The sequence below is a fragment of the Astatotilapia calliptera genome, chromosome 18 (assembly GCF_900246225.1).
Source record: "Astatotilapia calliptera chromosome 18, fAstCal1.2, whole genome shotgun sequence".
NCBI lineage: Eukaryota > Metazoa > Chordata > Actinopteri > Cichliformes > Cichlidae > Astatotilapia > Astatotilapia calliptera.
Window position 1 is genome coordinate 12,314,107 of NC_039319.1, and position 25,419 is coordinate 12,339,525.

The window sequence follows — 25,419 nt, forward strand, 5'->3', positions numbered from 1 at the left end:
TCAGGTGAGATGGTTTGGGGATGTCCTATTTGATGTGGCCCATTACATTCTGGAGTTTCTCTCAGCTGATTCAAGAACATCTCAGTGTACCTGCAGAAGAATGCGAGGGCTGACTATGGAAAGATGGCTTTCAATCTTTTCAGTAGGCTTTAAATGCCACGGCACAGGTAAACACCTTATTAAAACACTTTAAATGTTTGAAAGCTATAGATAAAGAAAGCACTAAAAATGCATAAATTATGCAGAAACGGTTTACAAATTCTAACAAAACAGTGTCTTTATATCGCTATAAATAATTAAAAGTGGTCCTTAGTGTGGTAATGGACCTCTTTAAAACATGACTTGGCAGGAGATTTTTCTGTGTTTTTAGCTTTTAACCTAGTGCTTGTCTATTTCTTTTTTTTTTCTCTAGATTTTTTTTTTTTTTTTTGTTTGTGCTGGGTTTGGAGGGCAGCCATCTGATGTTTTCCTCTTTGCTCTTGTTTTAATGATTCAGCTTATCTTGGTTGTGTATTGAAGCACAAATTTAACATTATTTTTGCTTGCCTTTCTGTAAGAAAAAACATAACCCATAGCTTAAAATGTTTAAACCTTGTATAGTTTTAGCTTGTCTTCTTAACAAAAACCTCAGTTTTTTTAAATTCACTGCACTATTTTGCCAGGAAAATTGTTTGTGCAGATTTGCCGACACAAACTAACACAAGGTTTCCTGTGTGCCAGATTAACTTCAGGATTCCTGTGTAAGGCATGTTGTTTGGCAGGAAACTAGGATTACACAGGCCTGATGGAGCAGTGGAGTTATTTTCCTCTTTTGAAAGGATTTGCTCTTCTTTGTCAAAGACTCTGCCATCTGCATCCCTGCTCGAAGGCCCGGCTTTGTTAAAAATATGGCAAGCAGTTCTTCCCTTTTCTCGTTATTTTTGGTCTGAAAGCCCCTCAAGAACTCAACTGCCGAGCCACCCACCTAAATGCCCATCTATCTACCAGAATGCTCCTCCACTGTATCTGATTCTCAGATAAATGTGTGCGATTCCTGCATTGTAAGGTCTATGTTGTGTGTAGCTATGGCTCATGTGTTGCATATAGGTGTTAAGCGTAATCTTGTCTCTGAGATCAGCAGGAGTGTGTTTGGCTGCTGTTGTTTTATTGCACAGAGTGACACTCCCTGTTTAGCTCTGCAGGTGAGCTATGTTGCCTGGAGACCACAGCATCCTGCGGTCAACACCAGCAAAGGCCAGACCTGACTGGGAGGAATCAGGGAATTATTTGTTTGTTTTGGAGGTGGGGGGCTGTTTTGGTAAAAATTTTGCATGGCTTCATTACACGACCTGTCTTTTCTTTAGTGCGTATGTGAGCTTTATGTTGGAGATTAGCATCTGTCTGTGTTTTCATGAAAAGCTTTGCTGTGCGTGTGTATGTGGGTCATGTAAACTTGGATGTGGTAGCGCCGAGTGTGAGATGAATGGTTCTAGGGTCTGTGGCAGCCCTCATAGGACCCTTCTCCTCGACCCTCCTCCATGCTTGATCGCTCATCAGTGATGAATAACTTCATGCTGGGCAGTTGGGACTGCAGTCCTAATCACAGCTATCACCCCCTCCTCCTCCTCCTCCTCCTCCTCCTCCCTTAATTTAGCCGTGCCGTAGAACAGGGCACAGGAATGCCAGACTCGTGTGGAATGCTGTTTCCTCCTTGTTCCTCACGAGCGACGAGCTCCTAGTTGCTCATAACACAAATCTTCCACCACTCAAAGGAATCCTATAGCACAGCTTCTTTTTGAGACGGGTCACTAAATTTCTACTTTACTTCTTTACTGTGTTATTTGTCTCGTAACATGTATTTCACACAAATGGAGTAAATGTTTTGAACCAGACTGACCTACTCTCTAATGTCTGTTAATGGGGTGGGGTCTTTGAAGAGCCACTATTCCCGTAAACATGATAAATTAGCATATACTTAAGGAAAAGAGTCTGAAATGCCAGACATAACAGAAGTCTATGCATTTTTATTTTGCCCATTCATTGAACAAAACCTGTTTGGCAGGTATCAGAATATTTTTACACCCACGAAAAAAGGGTGTAATTTGGCAAAAGGATGTGCTGTGGCCGTTTTTATGTGTAAAATCACTCAGAGAAGTGGAAACTACAGAGTGTCTTTTGTTTTAGTCTTACACAGTGCACAAACAAACCACAAGAACAGCAGTGTGGTTATTATAATTAACTGAAACTAAACTAAAGATTGAAATGGTGTGAGACTCCATTTTACTTAACTTAAATAAAAATAAAAAAACAAAACTGCAGCTGAAACGTGTTGTGCTAACAGAACTAAAATAAATAAATGAGAATTACTCTGCCAAGGCAGCTCACTCATTGGGCAGTATTTAATTTTAAGGGAATGGCATTGTATTTTTTTGTATATATTCTTGTTTTTTGTTCTTTTTAAACTTAAGAAATTTGGGGTGTAGTAAAAATGCCACATTTTGGGACAATTTGAATAAAGTCAGATGTGAAATTAGTCAGCGATCAGTGATATCGGAAGTCAAATGTGACTAATTGTGTGATATTTAGAATCCCATATAACAATATAATTTGCTAATTGCCAATACAAACAAAAGCAGTAATTCTAAGCTTAGTTTTAAAGATAAAATACAATTGATGAAAACTTGAACTGAGTTTCTCTTGAAGAGGTCAGAGGTCCAAAGTAACATAACAATTAGAATCCCCATATACCATTCCCTTTGTGGCTGTATGTTGTCAATAGAAACAATGGCAGTTAGGTATGTAGATTAAAAAAAAAAAAAAAAAAATCTATATAGCATTATTATCACTTTGGCCTTCAGATCACTGTTGACCTTAAAGAGAGGTCAGAGGTCAAATCTGTAAATCTTTTTACAGTACGTGCTATATGTTGATGATGAACACCACACTCATGAGAATCATAGTTATAAGGCTTTTTGTCACTTTTCGTCCAATAAATCATTAAGTTGACGTTGAAGACTAGATGTAAGCTAAATTTTAATGGATTGTTAACATGACCCTACTAGGGCTGCCACGATTAGTCGACTAGTCACGATTATGTCGACTATTAAAATCGTCGACGACTAATTTAATAGTCGACGCATCGTTTGAAGCTTTGTAAGATCACAAAGGACGCAGGAATGAGTAGTAGGATTTAAGAGTGTAATAACGGACTGAAACAGAAGATGGCAGCACTGCATGTACAAGGATGCCAGCTGCCGTTAAACCCCGAAGAAGAAGAAGCTGTGTCCCAGAATTCATAGCGCAGCCCAGCGCAGTTGTCGACAATGGCGGCAGCTAGTTAGTTTTAACTTTACTCTTATTATTCTTTCTGGGTCACAAAATAAACGTTTAACATATTTTCAGGCTTGAATGTAGCTGTGTAAACCTCAAATATCTGCTCAGTTTATCAGGACACCACATATTTTCAAAAGCGCTCCGACGTTTTCGGAGACGTCTGTTACCCACTAGCTCGTTAGCTAGGCGGGGGCAAGGCTAACTAGAGCCGTGAGAACACCGGACTCCCGGCAAATCGTTTTCAAACCCACCGCCGTCTTTCGCTAGTCAGGTTAAACATATATATAAGTCACTTAGATAACTTAAAAATGTTATTGTTTGGCTTTCTTTAGTATTTTATTTGTTCCTGAGTAAATCGGTTTGGCTGAGATTAAAGTTATAGTTTTTGCACAGCTAAAACTGTCAAGCAGACAGCTGATTATCAGAAGTGTGAGACGCTGGAGAATATACTCCGGTGTCCTGTTATATTTTAGAAAGCAAGGAGTTTATTAAACTTCACCGAAACAATCTGCAAATTTCATTAAAAATTAATAAACTACCATCTTGTCTTTATTTTTAGTTAGCACAAACACTTCAAGCTGTAAGCTAATGATAGTTATATAAGACCAGATGCTGCTGGTGCAATAAGCTGTACGCTGTACGTCCAATGGATGATGATCTGATTAGTCGACTAATCGCAAAAATAATCGGTGACTAGTCAACTATCAAAATAATCGTTTGTGGCAGCCCTAGACCCTACTCTACACCCCACAGACAGAGTGAAACACGCAAACACTACTAAAAACACTACCTCCTCTGTGGAAGCAATAGTAGTAATAAAAAGTAAAAGTAAAACTGCTTTATTTTTAATCCTTTGTCAGTATGGTCAAACTGAAAAGCCTGAGGGGGCTTTGGTGTTTTATTTTATCACTCTGGCGTGTCTTTTATGTTACTTAGTCATCTGTCTCCACAAAGTGAAATGTTTGTAGTGTAATATCTGTTCTGGACATCTGAAATGTCATTCTTGAAAAATGCCACCTGTATTACAATAATTAAACTAATAAAGACAAAACTGAATATTTTAAATTGTGGAAACTAAACTGAAACCATCATAGGTTTCTTTATTTATGTTACACATAAAAAGTAATAATGTACCTAACTGACCAGTTTTAGCTTTTAATCTTCTTGTAGTGCTTTGCTCTGACATCAGGACAGATGGGAAAATTACTAATGCAGTTAACTCCACAGCAAAGTTAAAACTTAAAACTGTTAGTTAACATGTGAAGGTTTCTGTTATGAATTTGCTGAATTACTTACAAGTGAAGAATCCTAATCAAAAGAAGCAGCACGTCAGTCATCAAACAGCTGCCTGCTTGGTGGCCTTGAAAAACAACCTCTTTCAATTAAGTTCAGCACAGTCATTATTGGTTTGGAACAATCAATAGTTTTTCAATTAAAGTTAGACTTAATGAGGACAAAAAGGGAAAATGACCAAAAGTGTTTAATAGATTTTCAAAAAAAATGCTGTAAATTTTCTGTCGACCGTCTTGTGAATTGAGTGATTGTAAGTGTCATCTTGGCTCATTGTGTCAAGTGTGAAAACACATTACCTTTGTGCTTCCTTACTTTCAGTCCTGGTGAGATTAAAAAAGAGAAACCATTCAATAACAGTCATGTTCCTTATCCACAAGTCTTTTGGTTTTCTTTAGTTCATTATTTAACTGATATTTAACTGTTTATGTGAGAAATTACCTTAAATGTTGGAAATGTCTAAACTCTGAGAATCCAAGGTGAGGTCTTTTTAATTTGTTGCATCATATTTTTAAAACAAAGAATTCTGTAATGTGAGAAGTAACAGGGTTTTCCTGCATCTTTAAAATAAAAACCTTTGAAACGGAAAAAAAGTATTTCTAGCAGGACTTGTTTTTATATTAAAAACAAGTAACAGAAACATGATATATTGGTATTGGCATTTATAATGACTGAAAAATGATGGTTAATAAGAAAAGACAGGAGAAACATCCTTCAATCATGTTATGAGTGTTGATTGAGTGTTGCATTATCCACCAAAGGCCACTCTGCAACTTCACTCTTGGCAACACGTTTGGAACGCAACAAACACAACAACCAGCGGAGCAGAGTTGTGCTGATTGAAGTCAAGTAATCCAAGAGTTGCTGTGACTATGAAGCACGATTATTCTTAGGCTGTCATGTTATCTTGTTAGGGACTCATAAATAACTACACATAACACGTGCAAGGGAAATTTGTTTGTTTTGTGTATTGTGTCTGCGGAAGTGGCTTCAGAAGATGGGTACACTGGGGATGGACATGATCAGCAATAATACTCAGGTAGACTGTGGTGTCAAATAGTCCTTTCCCACTAGTACCTACTTGTCTCGACTCAATGCGGCTTCACTCAACTCTGTTTCGGTCATAGAACCTAATGTGTGTGGATTTGTTGTAGCACACGGCGGAAAGTCCTGTGATATCATTTGTATGCGGCATGAATGCCACAATAATGGAGGACATCAAGGCGACGGTATACCTGGTGCCCGTTGAGTGGCGTTTTGTCAGACTTGGGGACTGCTGTGTGGGTTTTTGTTTTTTTTTGTTTTTTTTAATGCTTAAATTTTTTTTTTTTAGAAATGGCTACTCTAAATGGCTTTAGAGTAGCCATTTCTCTTAATGCCAGGTTTAAAACATGGTGGATTTGATTCTCATGACTCATTGAGTTATGCCACTGACTAGCCAATTGGTGGCATGTACTCTCTTGAAATCACATTTTTGAATAGTCTCAGATCACTTGGAACCCTGGCCAGGTACTACCACATAATGGAAACCCCTAAAAACTGAGTCGAACTGTTCCGAGCTGATCCGACTAGGTACTAGTGGCAAAGGGCTATTAAGCAATGCCCAAAGTGTGCCAAAAAAATATCCTCCACACCATTACACCACCATCTGAACCATTGATAAAAGGCAAGCTGGATCCCTGTTTTCATGTTGTTTTGAGAGTCACCAGACTCTGTTTTTCTGTTGTCAAATTTTGGTGATTCTTTGTGAATTTCATCCTCAGTTTCCTGTTTTTAGCTGATAGGAGTGGCACATGATGTGGTCTTCTGCTGCTAAAGCCAATCTTCTTTGAGATTTGACATGTTGTGCATTAAGAGATGCTCTTTTGCATACCTTCGTTGCAGAAGACATATCTGAATGTCAGTTACTTGAGTTGTTTCTGTTGCCTTTCTTATAGCCTATAAGCAGTGTGGTGATCCGCCTCTATCATCAACAATACATTTTCACCAAGACAACTGCTGCTCAATGGATAGTTTGTTTCTGAGATTATTCTTGACAAACCCTGGAGATGGTTGTTTGGGAATACCCCAGTAGATTTCAGTAGGTTTCTGAAAGACTTGAACTGAACAACCATGCCACATTCAGCGTTGCTTAAACACCTTTCTTTCCCATTCTAATACTCAGTTTGAACTTCAGTGGCATGTCTAGATGCAGTCCATGTGACTGGCTGATTAGTTATTCACATTAACAATCATTGAAACAGGTGTACCTAATGAGGTGGCCAGTGAGTCTATTTTTGATCACTGTGTTCTACTTCTTTCCTGTATCAGCTGCAGTCTTTAGCTGAGCTCGTATCTGTGTTAATGAGGAAGTTGTTTGAAACACTGGAGATTTGGCTAAACTTTAACTACAGCATAGCCGCACAGTATTTAATGAACACCCTCAGCTCCGGTCCAGTCACACGTGACTCAGTTAGTCACTCACTGGCATCAAAACGGCGCTTGGATCATGTACAGTCATGGTGTTGGAATTGTAGTGCGTGTGTGTGTTCATATACTCTTGAACCTTTGATGTTATCAGGGTTTTAGTAGGAAGTGGAGCTGCCATGCTGGTCCTGGAGGAGAGATCAGACTTGAGGAGTGCTGTTTCCAGTCTTTTTCTCCTCCCCCTCCTCTCACTGGTAATGATTAACACCAGCAGGATGGAGGAAGAGGGTGAGAAAATAGAGAGCGGAAGGGAAGGAGAAGAAGGCATCAGACTGTCTCTTGACGTCAGCATATTATTGCTTTATTCATTCTTGATGTGTGGTTTCGCAGACAGTTTAATACCTGCTGTGCGGAAGCTGTGCGCTGACGAATCATTTCAGATCCTCCTGTTAATGTCTTTCACCAGCTTATTGGTATTAATTATGTTTGTTCCCTTTTGAGGACTGAACCTGCATTGACCCCACACACCTCAGTCCGTCCTTGAACTTGTGTAGTAGCTGCCTTTAAAAGACTGGGATTTTATAATTGTGATAAAATGCTTTCAAGTTGATGAAAATCTGGAACCAGCTGGGATGAAGGCTGTAAAGGGAGTAAGAGGGCTTTGTCCCCGGCTGGAGGTGGGGAGTGCATTTACACATCACTACCTTTTTCCTTGTTTTTGCCCATTCCCTCTTCTCTCTTATTCCTGATCCTGCTCCAGTAGCCGCCTGAGATCAGATCTCTTGTCGCCTGCAGACCTGTAAAAGCTTGTGTTTTACATCTCTACCCCCATCTTATTGTGTAGTAAACACAGACAGCAGGTAACGTCTATCCTGGCGCTAACATGAAATTATGAGTGGAGTGCTGACTGCTTCCATGGGGATAACTGCTCAGCAGTTCTTATGTTTTTTTTAAATTTAACAGGTACAACACCATGCAGTGTTAAAGAGTAAAATCCTGCATTTTAGCCAAATTGTTCATTTAAGCAGGTAGAAAAATCTAAACAACCATCCAACACCTACATCCCTTTAATGACTAATTTTCCAAATGTGATGTGCCTGAATGGGACCACACAGTCCCCTCTAGTGGTGACACTTGTGCAAATAACGGGACAGTCTTTTGTCTAACAAATTCATTTAAAGGAAGTGGGAAAAGGCCGTCCTATACCATGTGTATAGTGCTTTGCCCCTGAGTCGTTTCCCCTCTCTCCTCTCTTACATTGTGACTAATCCTGTAAGGACATTTTCCAGTTTACTTTTTTGTGCTAATTGGTTTGTTTTTAATTTGTCACCCATTTAAAAAAATCTTATCTTTGCATCTATCTGTTTCTGCCTACTTTTTAGGGTAACTCCCCCTTTACCCCTAACTAGATGGGGCTCATAAAACTACAAAAAAACAAAAACAAAGCTGGTGTTCAGCAATGGCAAAATATTTTTGCTTTTCAGGGATTTTCAGTGTTGCAATGATGAACAACAGATGATGAACCTGTGTGCCGGGGCAGCTATGGGGTGGCAGTCATATCGAGTGATCTAGATGGATGTTTTAAGCCTCCTTGAGATGTCTGGAGATGTTTGAGCTTTAAGAGAGGCGTGGAAACTCATCTATGTATATGAAAGAGGGTGCAAAAAAAAACAAGAGCTTTGTAGCCAAAAATGCAAAAGAATAATTGTTTTATGCTATTTATATTGTTTTCATAATCATTAGAAGCCCAAATCGTCTGTCCATCCTTCCAGGGTTACAGGAGAGCTGGAAGCAAGAAGCAGAGTTACTCTCTGGACAGGTTCCCAGTACATTAAAGGCCAAATTAGCATCATACATGAGATGAAGGTTTGATCAGTGAGGTCTAGCATTGTCAGAAGTTATATTTGTTCTTGACTGAGCTTCCCTGCTTTTCCATAAAGGGACTGCAGTGGTGGACAGTGAGCCCTAAACCACAGCGGTCACGGTCCAAGAACAGCCACTATCAGCTGTGCCATTTTGTTTGAGTGTGCAGCTGTCTCGCTCAGTCCATGGCAGGCTTTCTCGCTCTTGTTTTTGCTCTTTCTCACACCCACAGTCATGCTGTACAGATGAATGCACACACAAATGTGACAGACTGTGACTCACAGTGTTTAAAAAGAAAAAAGAAAAAAAAAGTGCTCTCTCACCTCTTTTCTCCCCATCATAAGTCTGACATTCTCCAGAGTTTTTGTTTGACGACATAAGCGAGAGCGGGGGACAGATTGGAGGAGTAGAGTGTTTAACAAATCTTTATGAGTAATGACTAGTGCTGATACAATCACTTATCATTTGATTAGCCAGTTATTAAATAAAAATGTCAAACTTTTCTCCTTTCACACTCTCAAATCTTTCAGGGTTTCTTACATTTCAATTGAGTATTACTGTATTTTAGATTACTGGCCAGACAAAACGTCATCTTGAACCTTGGGGAGTTTATGATAGACATTTTTTGTTCTGCATTGTGATATTTAAAGGACTGAAAAGTTTGTACAAACAGTAATCAGCAGATTATGTAATAATAACAATACATTTTCTTCAGCAGCCTTAGTAACAATATTTGATGTCTGTGAAGTGGATCATAATATTGTATCCATGTTGCAGAGAATGGATCTATGCATGTACTGATATTCAGATTTGAAACGCTAGTCATTCAGATTTGTTGACTAAGGAGGCCATTTGTATGTTTGTGGAAATTAACAAGAGGTATATAATGACATATAATAAGCAATAAATAGTGTCTGCACTCGGTTTGCACCCACAACTTTTTTTCCTCTCTGCTTATGAAACTTGTTTCTTAAACAATACAGAACAGTGCAGAACAGTGTACTGTGCTGGTTATGGATGGATATAGATAAGATTACATTGCATGTTTTCAGCATCACTGTCTGTACAAAGTAGCAACGTAATGATTCTCTACATTAAATCATACATTGTTTTCCAGATATATTTAGTATCCAGATGGATGAGTTATAGTTTTATGAAGGGGGCAGATGTCGTGTAGGCTGTAGACATGCTTTCTAATACTGTAAGTTTAGGCATTTTAACATGTGAGTCTATGGTGATTGGCTCACATTTGGAATCACCCTCATATGGCCTTTAGAAGTACTACAGCTTTTGGCTTATCATTTTCTTTATTCGCTTTTAACTCCAGAGGTTCTCGGCTGTATAAAATATGGGCCCAACTTCTGGGTCTGAAATTTGAAGGCATCTGAGAAGTACCTTAGACCTGCATTCTTTTTGATGACCACCAGGGGGCGATAGCTATAATTGCAAAAAGAACTTGAAAGCTTCACTTCTCTAAATATGTTCCTGATATTTTATGGTGTAAATTTTTATTCTAAGCATCAGAGATGATTATCCAGGACATACTCATTGGCTATCAAAGACATTAACTACTGAGAGTGCAGTACAGTCAGCTCTGCCCTTTGTTGGTCGCAGCCACTTTCAAAAGATGAGGATAGTAGATATGGAGATGCCAGTCTTGGGGTTTCAGTATAGGACTTCAGAAACCAATGTATGATGGTCACATCACACCCCTAAAAGTGATATGTTGTAGCTGTATTTGTTTTTATTTATTTGGCCTTGGTCTAAATAGTTAATACTGAAATTAATCTAGTTGAATGACTTTTATTGGCTGTGAATGCGTCTAATAGAAAATGTTAGAGTGGCAGGAAAGTCAAATATTGACTCTGTGGTTGGTATTGATCCAGTATGTCTGATTGTTTCAAGTTAAATAATATACTTGTTTTTCTTTCCTGCAGGGACATCATGATCACACATTTTGAACCGTCCATCTCGTACGAAGGCTTGTATGGGGAGGTGAAGGACATGTGCTCCATGGACAACGACCAGCTCTTCACGATGAAGTGGATTGATGAGGAAGGTACGTTTCTAATCAGACTGCTGCCTCCACCTTAAGGTGAACAGCCATCAAAGCTGGGGCTTTTTCACAAATTAACTTATGGAAAAACAACCATTATAGAAATATGATTTAGGAGCCACGGGTTGAATTTGGCAGCATATGATGAGCGCAGGCTCACATCAGCACATATGTCATTACCACTGCATTCCATTACCATTGCATACGTCTTGTCAGTCCAGATGTATGCAGGCTGATTCAGTCCTTTGTCAGCGGGTTATTTGGCAGAAGTCATTGTGTCATAGGAAAGATGGAGATGGAACCATCAGATCATTCCACTCAGGAGAAGGTCGGCCTGCTCAAACTCATTAGACTCAGATCAGCTCCCACTGATAGCCACCCACGTAAAGTCGCTGGAGTCATTAGTCTGTGCGAGGCAGAAAAGCTGCTTGATGTTGTTACTACGTACTCTGTGCTTGCTGTCTCTCCTCCTGCCCCAAAGTGCACACCATGAACTCAGGTCATCGTCGCTATAATTACAGAATAGACCTGGAGTTTGTCTGTATGTCTGCCTGCTGCTGATGTGTGTTTTTAAAAATACTCCACTTCGGACACTCAGTTTTCCTATAAACAAAATATAGTACTGAATTAGTTTAAGTCTTTAATCCATAAAAACGACATCTAACAACCTTCCCTTGTACCCTTAATTTCAAAACTCAGTGAATTACTTTCAGAAAGTTTAATATGGCCATGGCACTTTATACTCAATGGTTACGATAGTCTTTTTCACCATTGTACGTGAAAAACTTGCGATACATCGTGTATATTGGATATATCACCCAGACCTACCTGAAATATGATAAAAACGTCTCAGTTCAGAAAAGAACGCCAAGGGTTGCTCCTAGTGGGCTTCAGAAGTTAAGGTGACTTCTGTATGTAGGTGGCTTTTCTTGTAAACACAAAAATGGCTTCTTAACAATTACACTTAAACCAGTAGGCTGATCTTGAGATAAAGAGTTGAGAGCCAGCAACCTGAATAAATCATTTTGGGCTTTGGGAAATTGTGTTTATAACAAATGACTCATTTGTCAATCCAGTGAAGCAGTAATGAAAATATTTTAATTGCAGCCATAAATATCAAGGGCGCTCCTTACATACACTGTACAAGACATGCTTGAATAAGCTTAAACAATTAAATCTTTCAATATCACAAAGCATTTTAATACGTCACCTTTTTGTCCATGAACTTGAAAAGCAGAAAATTCTTCACTATGTTTTAAAGCCCAGATTAGTTGAAATTTTCAGGAAACATGATAAACCTGATGAACCCATTAAAAAAAACAACAACCCCATAATAAACCTGATAAACAAAGCGTAACTTCTGTCCTCTTCCTGAAACCAAAACTTTGTCTGTACTGATTAAACCAGACTGTCACGTTTACCTTTGACACAATAGTTGCTGCAGTCCACCCACTAATTCAACATCCACCTCCAGCAGTTTGTATCATTTTAAATTTGCACAATGTGTCATAGTTTCCATTCCTGTGCTATTTATACTATCAGCATTTAAAAAAAAAAAAAAAAAAAAAAATTTTTATGGTGATCGGTCGGGTCGAGCGGTAAGAGCAGAATTGAGCGTCGCCTTGCCCAGCCTCCTCACGAGTGACCCTGGACTTTTCCTGTAAATGATGAGGAAGTAATTAGATCTGTGTTTGAGTGGCATTTTAATTATTGATCACTGCACAAATAGGCGTGTACAATTAAAAATAAAAATGTTCGAAATGGCATCATCGACGTCTGCTCACACCCACACACTTTCAGTGTTTACTTAAAAGTTCATGTGTTGCGTTTTGTATCACACCTACGATTAGAGTGAATTTTTTTGTATTTTAAATGTCAAACTGCCCCGCTGTTTCGTTCACCTTTAACTCTTACAGCCTTTTGCACCGTTTACTGGAAATACAGTTTACCTACCTCTTAATTGTCCTTTGCAGCTGCTTCCCTTGTTGTTCTATGTAAAAAAATTAGCATCCACTTTGTGGATTTTCCTACGGCCACATCTTAAATGCCGTGGTTTCCTTTTTATATTTCTAAGCAGGCTTTAATATTTGCATCTAGAAAATGAAATGCTGATATTTTTGAAAGAACAAAGGAGAGGGGGCGTTCAGACACACCTATTAACTAATTAAATTCCAGTAACAATTTTGGCTTCCACTAATTATTAAAACAAGATCATTGTGATGAGACAAATGTGCTAATTTTTGCCCCTTCATAAACATTTTTGTCTCTTAATAAAACACCAGATTTACTCCCTGCCAGACTATAGCAGGGTTATTTTGTAAAATTAGAAAAAGAAATCCACTTAAATGTGCAAAATCTACAAAAACCTTTTTGATGGCTTGGGAGATTGAGATTGGCTTTATGTGTCTCTGTGTTTCTAATCTCTATTGCTAGTATCTATTCTAGAAACATAGGAAAAAAAGGTGTACATTATGTACTCTACACCATAATTTTTATTTTTCTTTCTTTCTAAAGAGGAAGCTCATTGAAACTTAATAAATGTTGTTTTTCTTTCTGCAAGTAGTTTTACTGCAAAGGAAGTAAAAATATTCTATTGTCCTCCCACGTGTGATTACTCCCAGTAACTTTGGTTTCTTGTGTTCATGTAAATGTGGTGAATGACATCTGGTCTCTCCTCCGCTGCTAGGTGACCCCTGCACTGTATCGTCGCAACTGGAACTGGAGGAAGCTCTGCGTCTCTATGAACTCAACAAAGACTCGGAGCTCATTATCCATGGTGAGCCTTTCTGCTTTTCACACAAGTCCTTTTTTTCTCTTTTTTCGGCTACATCTACACTTTCAGCGCGTGTTCCTGTATGCTGCTGTTAGAAATATGTTAATTCAGACCAGTTCTGTAATAACTCTAAGAAAAGCCTGTTATTGTTGACTCTTTGCTTTCCCAGTGGTCTACTCACCTCCCTGTTGGGCTTTTTTATAACAAGCCAAACTGGCAGCATTACTGTTTGTTCCATTTCTGGTCATTAAGCTACAGTAGAACAGCCCTCAGGCCTGGATCGTGGCTGACAGCCAGTACCAACACAGACTGCCACAGTTTGACTTATTAGTAGTTAATGTCCTCCTTCATAATCAGGCTCTCCTGCTTTTACAGAGTGAAAAGCGTCAGTCCTTAATGTTGTTTTTAGTTTATAATTACAAGCACTTTAGGCACAAGACAACAGAATTAGAACAGAATTACCTTTTTTTATTGTGAGCCTGTGTTCACTGCAATAATAGATCCTAATATATTTAGATTTTTTTCTTGTCAGAATGAAAAACATTTCCTTGCTTTACTCACTTATCTGCAAGCAATATCTTTTTTTTTTTTCCTTTTTAGCATTTCAGAGTTTTTAACGATTTAGATATAAAAACATCAAAATAGACCATGGGACGTGAAAGACACTGACAAAGTGATTTTGCACAATAAGTTACTGTGTAATATTCGTTTGCCAAAGATCTAGTACACACTATCCGGTCCATATCAAGTTATGTTGTCTTTGGATATGAATTCACAGAAACCTCCCACGTTTTTACAAAAAAGCCTTGCAAACATCTTCTGACAAGCAGCAGTGTTCATTATTTGTTAATTTTCAGTGTTGGAGTTTGAGATTCTTTCCTATTTTCGAGCTGGGTGGGGTGATCTTCGAAGAGCCAGCCACCCACCACATCGGCCGATGTGATCTATTTGCTGATAGATTGGCATTTGTAACAACCAGTAAAAGGAAAATTAAAGTAAAAGGTAAAAATGAGACAGAAGAAACGGCCGTCAACCATGTTATGAGTATTGATGTTGTGTAGTTTGCGATCTCCACCTTCCCTGTTGGAAACAACCAGCATGCAAGCAGAGTTGGGTGGAGCGTAAATGAGTAATCGATGACTTGTTGTGATAATAAAATAACATTAATTTTAAAGTGTATGATCCTATTTTCTATTTTAAGGACTTTTAAATAACAACACGTAACAAATGTTAGAAAAATCTGTTTAGTGCATCTCTGAGGAAAAAATCTATGTGTCTGCAATAAAAATCCCATATCAAACAGGCTGTAGTCATGGCTACAACACATTTCTATGAGAACTATTATTTTTTGCAGCACATAATAAAGAAAAAGAAATCATATAGTTTGTCCAGCAGAGCATGCCTGACTGCAGACAGTGTTTGACAGTAAAGTGATAATGTTAATTAAATTTACTAGTGCAACTGCAATGCTTAAAACCAACATAACAAAAAGTCAACCTAAACATCTGTCCGGTGGCTTGTAGTTTTCTTTCTTTCTTTCTTTTTGCTTTTTATGCATCAGTAATCATGTACATTTCTGCTTATGTCTGATCACAGATGGCTAAATAATGCATACAACAAAAAGGCATCCAAACATATGTTTAATGTGCCGCTGAACTGTGAAACAGCATTACTTCTGCTGCTGACGACTGTTTATGGGCCCCGCAGCTAGTTTACCGTCTAAGCTTAATCTGTTTGACATAGACACAACCTCATGAGTCCAGGCTGAGGGGCGATGGTTGTATATGTGGGTAGATTTGATTGGCAGGCTGTGTGTGTTTCAGTATAAAACCTGGGGCTGTGGATAATGTAAAGATTTAATATAATCAGAGGTGGCGGGTCAAGAGTGCAGCAGATTCAAGTGTGATGACTGAAAGAGGATGAGTGAGACATGAAGGGGGATGTTTAGGAGAGGAACTGAGGGCTTCGTGAGGGGCCACCAGGTCTGCTTGTTAACGAGCTCTTTGGCTGTAGCCCACGCCTCGTCTCTGACTCACGCTGCCCCCAGTCTAACTCGAGGGGTCTCTGCTGTCGACTTTGATAAAAATTGTCTTTTCCCAGTTTGTGTAGTATCATACACAAATACACATCATACACACCTGAAAAGAAGTTTTCCTTTTGCTACAGGTTCACCGTGACAATGATAGAAATGTCTGACTTTAAGACTGTCTAAAGTTAGTCATCCTTTTTCTTTCCAGTGTTCCCCTGTATACCAGAGAAACCTGGCATGCCTTGTCCGGGAGAAGACAGTGAGTTGAACCTTTTCTTTCTTTATTTTTACCTCATTTTTAGCAGCTGAACAATCCTGCATTTAACTTGTATTTCAAATCTATCACACACCAAGGAAACCTTAAAACGGCACAGTGGTGTAATGGAGACTGTTCAATGTCTGGGTCCAAGTAAGGACGCTTAACGAGTCTGTGCAGAGAAACAGAAGTTTGTAAAAGCATAGAAACGAAGTACAGTTGCAGAAAATAAATTATCATTTGAATATGATGTGTGCACAAATTGTCTCCTGAGGACAGGAAGTCATGTTTGAGTAACCTCGGTGTACAGTGAAAGGCCTGTAGGTTTATCCAAGTGAAAATACAGCACAACAGTTACATAACTGAAAATTAAAAGCAATACATGCGTGCAGGAGATGGGATGTCCTTACTGTATGAAGATACTTTCAGCCAAAGCAGAATGATCCCTGTGGTGGTTTGATTTAGATTTTATACCGGATGCCATAACCCTCCGATATATACAAGCTTGGGCTCAGCACAAGGAGAAAGCTTATGACCTCTAAGGCTGGGTTTGTGTCTCCTTCCAGTCTGCTTTGCATGTAAGGCAAATGGGTTAACTGCTACACCACAGAGCCACTCTGTTTTTCTATAATTTAGAAAAACATCCACCTCCATTACAAACAATGTGATTCAATGGCTGCCTATGAAGCTGTGAGACAGTGTCAGGCTCACACTACATGATATTTTTGTCTGTTACCATGGTCACTGTGTGAGATTAGGTGATTATACACTCATAAAATCCTTTTCATCACCAAGAGACATGACAGACTACACGTTCCTCTCATAGGTGTAGTCCTACCGCAGAACGTGCCATAATGAGCCTCTGCCACTTTTTTCCAGAGTGAAGAAGTGGAATAATCACACTGAATAATGTGGTTCAAATTCACTGAAGTTTATTTCATGCAGGAGAGCCAGTAAAGACACATTGATGGTTAAAAGTCATAAGAGATGCCAATTGATTCACAGCTTTGACTTGACATGCAAGAAATGAATTCAATGTTTTTACCTTTTTAAAAATCAAAGAGAGAGTATCGAACCACATTTATAAACTTTAACTCAAACAGTTTTAGCACTTTTCAACAAACAAGATTACACAGAAAATCCACAAAACGTTGCAGAAAGTGTTGTGATGGTGGTGTTTCAAATATGGTTGTGAATTTAGAAAGTTTACATTTTTGTCCGATCACACGTGTGAAGCTGGATGCCTTTTTTTTCTCCCCTCCCTCCACAGAGTCGATATATCGCCGTGGAGCTCGACGCTGGAGAAAGCTTTACTATGCCAGCGGTCACGCCTTTCAGGCCAAACGCTTCAACAGGGTGAGACGTAATGAATTGTGTAGTTCTCTGCACTGCTATGCGTATTTTTAAGTGGTTTTTTTTGTTTTTGATCATCTAACGTGCTTTAATTCAACAGCAGTTCACCAGTAACAATCGAAATACATACTGTTTAGAGGAGCTTTCATGTGGTTGCTGGTAGGTAGCATAACAACAGCAGTGACTCCAGACATGCTTGCAAACGTATGGGACGGGTTGGACTATCATATGGACGTGTGCCGAGTGTCCAGAGGGGGGCACATTGAGCACAACCATGTATTTTAAAATTACTGCAATCTTCCATGTAATTGTGTCATTCTTTTTGATACATCCTTTATTTCCCTTCTGTTTTGTACATTAGTGTCTAAATATTGCAGTGGCTTAATGGAAGTTTTAAACCTCAGTGATTTTAAAGTAGTAAGGGGGTTGATTCTAGACGAGCAGACTCGTTCATGTTTCAGAAGTCATTGTTGTCTCTGTGCCACTCTTTGGATTATTCTGTGTACTTGATTATGATAATGATTTTTGCTCCTCTCGCCCACCCGAGCAGCGAGCCCACTGCGCCATCTGTACAGACCGAATCTGGGGTCTGGGAAGACAAGGCTACAAATGCATCAACTGCAAGCTGCTGGTTCACAAGAAGTGCCATAAACTGGCGACAGTAGAGTGCGGCAGACCGATGATCCATGTGAGATCTGTTACCATCAATTAATCAAATACACACTGAATGTTTGTCTCTGTGCTGATTGTACTTTAATGATGGATGTTATTCTGTAGGATCCAATGATGCCCAGCACACAGCCGAGTCAGCTAGACCCACATGAACAGCCAGGTAACACACACATTTAAATCATTTCAAGTTTTAAAGCACAGTTTTCTCTGTTAATTTACATAATATAGTCTGTGAAATTAGCCTCAGAGGCTCAGTTATGTAAGACGGCTCCACAGTGCGTTCGTGCGTTATCACTGATGACTGACGCCATCACCGCTGGGCATTGGGCAGGTTAAGTTGGGTTATGTTAGGTTGCGCCTGTTAGAGTAGCACTATCCACCCAACTCGGTTATGAGTGGAGATGCAATATGAAACTATAAATGTTATAATGTGATCATGTTAATTTAATGCATCAATGGTAGGGCTCTGCAATTAACCGAAATTTAATTTCGGCTCCAGCTGCGACTTGCAGTAATTTTGAAAATAAGACTGCTGAGATAAAACAATTTTTCTTTAGATTTTTTTTTTTTTTTTTAAAAGCAGTACCACCCCCAACCACCCGAACACACACATGCACGAACATGCACCCACGCACAGGCTGTATTAGCTCAGGTAGAGACTAGGTTTGAAGCACACTACCAAACAGTAAATGCCTGTTGTTTCAGAATTTGAGGTATGTGATAAATAATCTTAACACTCACTAGATTTAAAGTAATTATTATTTTTACCACAGTTCAGTGGTCCCGTAAGAGCACCCTGTATTCCAGTGGGTGCAGCAACACACCCTAAGACAGCACTTGTAATCCACCAGAAGCACTGCAGGGCATTTCAGAAGCATCCCAAAAATGTCTTTCCGCTCTGCGTCATGAAAGATGTACACAGAGTCAGTTTTTGATTAAGCCTGTGTGCAAATTAGCACGAGGGGAAGTCAGTTTGGTTTTGTTTTTAAAATAAAAGACCTCATGCAGACTAAGACCTGATTTAGAGTTCTGTGTAGTCTTTGTTGAGCCTACGATGTAGCCTTAGTAAGTGACCGGCGTCGTCGGCATTTACACATACTGGTGTATTACATGTTATTTATCGTGTGGGTGTGTCCCCAGTGTTTTATATGTGGTGCTAGCCAAATAAAATACTAGGGCTTTCCCTGGATCCCCACTCTTTGTGGTAGTCAGGTTTTTCCGGGGGAAAATACATTCATTTAATTCTTTGTACATTCTCTTACATCAATCCTGATAGTTTCAGCAGTCTTCCTCTAGGAATTTGCTGAGTTTTGTGAGTCTTTATATTGATGCCATGGTTATTCTTTATACTAGGGTGATGATTTTTTTTTTCTTTCATTGATAAATTTAAAAACTGCGGTGAAATGAACAGGAGAAATCAACAATGCTGAGCAGGTCAGTCACAATAGTTGCGGGCTAAGTTGACCCAACGTTACAGAAGGTTAATTTTAATCTTAATTTCCCACTGAAGCATAAATCAAACACGCCACAGACTCGCACCATGTGTAATCCCGGGGATTAGGAACAAAATGTGGAACTGATTTTGAGTGCCCATTATTTTATTGCCAGTGTTTAGATAACACCAAACTCAGCAAGGAGCTTGAAAACCTGGACTACACGTTGATCAGCTGATTTTGGGAGCTTACCAGCAGCTCCAGATTTAGGTGCAGTCGAGTGGTTGAGAACTTTGAAAGAGGTTAGGATCATTGTTTGCTGAGGGGCACCTAAAGCTCAGTTTGCCATTATTGAAGTGCAGATGTCCTTGCTTTACTGATATTGTGGCTTGATTAACATTAAAATAATTTATAAGGTGTAAAGGCATACTTTCCTACTTATGTATTCACAAAATGGTCTGGTTTTGTTGTATTGCTAAACAAGGGTCAATACAAACTGGCTGTTTTCTTTTCGAACCAAGGAGAGAGAAATTGCTCTGGTGCTGCAGAGCTGTGAACAAAGCGTGTGACTGTCTCTCACCTATTTTCTCTCATCTCTCCCATTTTCCTTTTTCCTCTCCTGCCTCCCCCTCGCCTTCTGTCTGTCTGTCACTCTGTCTGTCACTCCCCCCCCCCCCCCCCCCCCCTCTCTTTTGCAGGCCCTCAGAATAAAGACTCCAGAGAAAGCTTGACTTACGATGGAGAAGAAAAAGAGGTGAGAGAGAAATCTTTTCAAACGCTCTTGATACGTGACTCATAATCTGTCAAACCTGTCATGCTGACTAGATGGATATATGTATATTTAGAAATTGGTGCTGTTTGGGTGAGAGGGAGAAAGATCATCTGTAATTGGAAGCAGGTTTTCATCTGTGAGGATTTGGGTGATCCTTCTTTCACCTGCTGTGCATGCTGGATGCAGAGAGCGTGGAGACGTAGGCACCCGTGTAGTGGTGTTGGTATTGATTTCCTTTGGTAGAGCTAATAAAGTAACCTTTTATCACAGCTCTTAACACCAGAGGCTGATTAATGGCCAGGGATGCAGTTTGGAGGTTGGTAGGGAGGATTGTTGGATGAGGCAGGAGAGCTGGAAATGGATAAAGACTGAATTGAGTTGGACGCCGATAGACTGAGATAACATCATTCGGCCTGCCCTCTTTTATCTTCAGCTCCATGTGTGACTCTGGGGATGGGGTTGTCACGTGAAGGGATGTTAGATAGATAGGTAGTCGAAACGGTTCACTACAGGATAGATTACAAGAGAGCAGAGAAGGTGGGCGAGGAAACGGTGAAGGTGGGAGTCATGTTTACAGAGAAGGAGGACTATAATACAGCCAGGGCCTGATCTAATGGTAGCAGCATGATGGTATTAAATCGAGACAAGAAAGTCATTACTAAGATTTATTGCCTAAAAGTGGTGCTGGGAGCTTTTTTAATATCATTTACAAAATCACCCAAAGGAAATCACACTCGTGCTCAAACCAACTCATCAGCTCTGTCAATAGTTCAGTGGAAAAAAATTATCTTGAGAAAGTCAGAGCCAAAACGATGCGTGATTAATCGGCTCAGAGTTGAATTCATTATGTTTTTGCTACGATAGTATTTTGTGCTTGGCCCCATCACTGGGGTTCCTTACCTTTTTATTTTTTACATTGCACCTCGTAGGCACGGAGTAGCAGAGACACAGGGAAATCGACTTCCAGTCTGGGCCTGGCCGACTTTGACCTGCTGCGGGTGATCGGCAGAGGTAGCTACGCCAAGGTGCTGCTGGTACAGCTGAAAAAGACTGAGCGCATCTATGCCATGAAGGTCGTCAAGAAGGAGCTGGTCAACGATGACGAGGTAAATCAGAAGAGGTGTAAAGACTGCTGATGCCTGACATGCTTACCAGACATAAAATCACCTTTAATAAAGGAAAAGAAAGAAATCAAAGAAATCTGGATGAAATCTGATGAAATTTTTGTACTTGTGTATCAAGGGCGATCTATTATATTCTTTTTAAGATCCATATTTTTATTCTTTGGAGTCGCTAGAATAGCTTTGTATGATTCAGTTCAAAATATTTGGTTTATGCTATACGAGACTCCCTCAGATCATCCTTTGTCTCAAATTAACAGAACTGTACCGTAAATATGAGAAAAGGTGGGCAGAGTAAAATGGAGATGGCCCGTCAGAATCTAGTAATAGATCCATGTCCTGATCTAGACCGCAATCCACCTGTTGGTGAACTAGGATTTAGAGCATCTGAAGCCTGAGCTTTTGGCTCACACGATCTACTTACACTCATGGAAAATGATTATTTGAACCAGTGTTTTTGCTCCTTTCTGTGTAGGCGTATGTAAAGAGGAGGCAGTAAGGCCGTTTTAACAGCTGCCGCTAATGATCTTTTGTTTTAGTTGCTCATTATTTTTTGTCTTTGGTTAACTGTTTACACAGTAAAATGTTTGAAAAACAAGAAATTGACAGCAAAGTTTCTTAATTTACTAAAGTGGGACCTTCAGTTTGTTTGTTTTGACTGTTCAGAAGTCCAAGATCCAGAGTGTTTCAGTTTTTAATGCTCACATGGAAGGATTTTCAAGCACAAAGTGGCTTTTTGTTCTTAATGGCCTTGAATGCCAGTAATTATCGAAATAGTTGCAATTATTTTTAGTCAAAACATCATTAATAGTTGACTAATCACTTGAGATTTTAATGTTCTCTTACTGACTCTTTAATAGATAATCAACTGACTCGATATTTTACTGTTTTTGATTTATTCAGACCAGCAAACTCCAGAGGTCTAAAGCTGTATATCTGCGAGGATGGTGCCACTGTCACTAAAGTCCATACAGTGTGACAAGACGCCAGGACTCGCTCTGTGAGGTTAATTAATAATTAAGCAATCAGTCTCCTGTCAGTCTAATTAATATGACTAGAACAATCAATGGGAGCTGTTATTGCTAACACGCTGATTGGTGTCATGTGATCCAGCATCGCTCTTATGTATCCCTTAATACTCAGAGTTAGAAAGACTGGCGGCTTTGAAGAGATCTGTCAGCCTAAGAACGTGCAGATAAACCATCACGTCATGGAAAATTGATCTCCGTGAACACATGTAGCAGCACAGCCGGTGGCAGCGGGAGTAGTTAGCCTTGATTAGGCGCACTTAGCGTGATTGACAGATTGACAAGTGCTTCTTGATCAATGGCAAAGTGTTGTGCCGTCCCTGCCCTGTCAGCGTGAGCAGCATCCGTGTCCAGACATATTATCATCCAGCTACCGATAGAGGCCAGCCCCCGCTTCTACTGGCTCAGCCGTTTTCCCCCACCGCTGTCCACCTTACACACAAGTAACTCTCAGGCTTTGTAGGATGGTCGATGGAGCCCTGTGCTTATTCAGCTTTTAGTTAGCTCAAGGGCACTATGTCACAAACATCCCTTGATTGACATTTGGGTGTTTCTTTGTGTGTTTTTGTTCCAGGACATCGACTGGGTTCAAACAGAAAAGCATGTCTTCGAGCAGGCCTCTAATCATCCCTTCCTGGTCGGCCTTCACTCCTGTTTCCAGACAGAAAGCAGGTGAGCTTTGCTATTGCATGAGTCGTGATTATTATTATTATTATTATTATTATTATTAATTTATTTATTTCACTAGGCTTTGGAAAAATCCTCTGTATATAAGAGCTACACCAATTTACAGGTCTAAGGAGGGACTGCTGCCTGAATCAGGTTATTCTGGTCATTTATTCAGATTTTTAAGTTACAGTTTTTCTTTCTTCTGATTATCAAACAAAATGATTGAGAAAGCAGTCAGTGGGATATAAATCCAGAGCATACCATACCTTAAATTTTACCGTCCCAAATGAAATGAATCTAAAGACCCAGATTTCTTGCTACAGTTACATATTTCTAAATTTTCTAAATAAAGCTTCACAAATGCATTGCATGGCTTCTCGCAGAATTGCACTGTGCTTGTGGCAGTATTGGAGTCAGGGTGCAAAAAGAGGGACACCACACTTTCTTAAATACATTAATAAATATCATTAAATATCCCCATAAGAGTTGGACAATCAGCTGTCTTTCAACTGAGTTCCTCATCACCACGACAAACATGGTGAACCAGCCGTAATGGACGGCTGCAGGTTCTAGTTTTCTGCAGGACTTCTGTCACCAGCAGCATTACACCACGATGGCGTTAGAATTTCTGAAGATTAGGCTTTTTGGGGATTGGTATGAACATAACCTGATCAATTTAGGGATGCACAAGAGGGAAGGGCTGGGGCTACCTGGTTGGCTGAAGGGGATTGTTCACTAGTAAATAATTTGCACCCTTGTTAATACACCTGGACAACACCCACCCTAGAAAAGTAAAGTTACAGTCAGTGAGTAACTATGTTGGAGTAAATACATAAATGCATCCCTGTGCCTGCATACGTTTCCTCCTGCAGCCCAAAGACAAGCATGTTAGGTGAACTGGTGATTCTACAGTGGCTGCAGGATGTGAGCTAGCTCAAAGTGCTGTGTGAATGAGTGATTGGTCCTGGGGTTCAAGACTTGGCTTGTCTTCTACAAGTATAAAGTTGGTGGTTCCTACTAGAGATGGCACGATACCACTTTTTTATGTCCGATACCGATACCATAAATTTGGATATCTGCCTATACCGATATGAATCCATTATAGTGTTTTGTTTTAATCAATAAAACTGTTTTTTTAATATCTTGCTGCATTTTGTATAAGTTCATACTCAAGTTTAAAAAAAACAAAAACACTAAAGCTATTCTGTTATACCTGTATGTAAAAAATACACTGCACCCAAAATATTTCATAATTCAGCAATACTGATCAATCTAAAAAACTTAAACCTACTCCATCCTCCTTATTTTGGTATTTTAAAAAGTACTTAGCGTAAATACTAAGCAACCTAACTAATAGGGTTCCAACTCCCAGCAACAACAACAAAAAAAAAAAAGGAAACCACCCCTCACGCTCCACCTTATGATGCTTAATCGATGTAATCAACCTTAATTTGATGCAATGTGGAAAAAAATGCACAGAAATCAATTATTTTTCAAGAAATATTAAATGGATTCAACATCTTTCTTCAACAGAATTGCAGACTGCACAGATGGTGCCTTCCCAAAGGAAAAAGTACTATAGCTTACTAGGGTATATATATTAGACTTAATAGTTACTATATACAGTAATGGACTTCTATTCATTTTACATCAAATTAAAACTTTGGGTGCAAGATTCAGATAATTATTTATTAAAAGCGAGACATTTTAAATGAGAATAAGAAAGAAAAGTATGTCTTTGTGCCCCCTTTCCCTGTTAATGCCCTATCAGCCCCCCTGGCTAAACTTTGCTAGATCCGCCCCTGCACAGTTACCAGCTGTCAGCTACGTAGAAAACGATCGTGGTGTACAAAGTAATATTAAATAAATTCTAACAACAGCTTATCAAGCTTAAACGTGCTGCTGTTGTTTATCCGCTGGTTTCCTCTTTCTGGTGCAAAGTGGGCGATAAACAAACAAGAGAGACAGAGTCGCGACAGAAAAGCCGATCAGCTGATCATTAAGCAGTTTCATGATTGAAGTAGCAGCAGGGGAGAGAGAGAATAAGAGGCAGTCGCTCCATATATCGGTTGTTAAGCTTAATGCTGGAATGCTTTACAAACATTCAGAGATGGACTTACACACTTGCTTTACTTCTCTCTGGGATAACTTTCTCGGAGATGAAATGCCGGGTTGGTAGCGAGGCTACAAATGCTGAACCAGACCGCCGACAGGTCTCGCACGCCACAGCCGCTCTATCACGTGATGCATACTGCTCCGACTGCTAAGGTTATGAGCCGAGTTATGCCATGTGCTTTCATGATATTTAATGGATCGGATTACATTTTTATTTCTCTCCGATATCCGATCCAGTAATTTAGGCCAGTATCGGACCGATACGATACGT

General features: G+C 39.5%; 1 protein-coding gene across 1 annotated transcript in view; it reads left to right on the plus strand.

Moving 5' to 3' along the window:
• Positions 1-25,419, plus strand: part of prkci (protein kinase C, iota) — a 44,372-nt gene that overhangs the window by 3,385 nt on the left and 15,568 nt on the right. Inside the window, exons 2-10 of the mRNA XM_026149056.1 lie at positions 10,809-10,930; positions 13,614-13,703; positions 15,938-15,988; positions 17,256-17,341; positions 17,889-18,026; positions 18,116-18,170; positions 20,142-20,197; positions 21,145-21,321; positions 22,939-23,036. Coding sequence (XP_026004841.1) covers positions 10,809-10,930; positions 13,614-13,703; positions 15,938-15,988; positions 17,256-17,341; positions 17,889-18,026; positions 18,116-18,170; positions 20,142-20,197; positions 21,145-21,321; positions 22,939-23,036 — 873 coding nt within the window. The remainder of the gene's footprint in view (positions 1-10,808; positions 10,931-13,613; positions 13,704-15,937; positions 15,989-17,255; positions 17,342-17,888; positions 18,027-18,115; positions 18,171-20,141; positions 20,198-21,144; positions 21,322-22,938; positions 23,037-25,419) is intronic.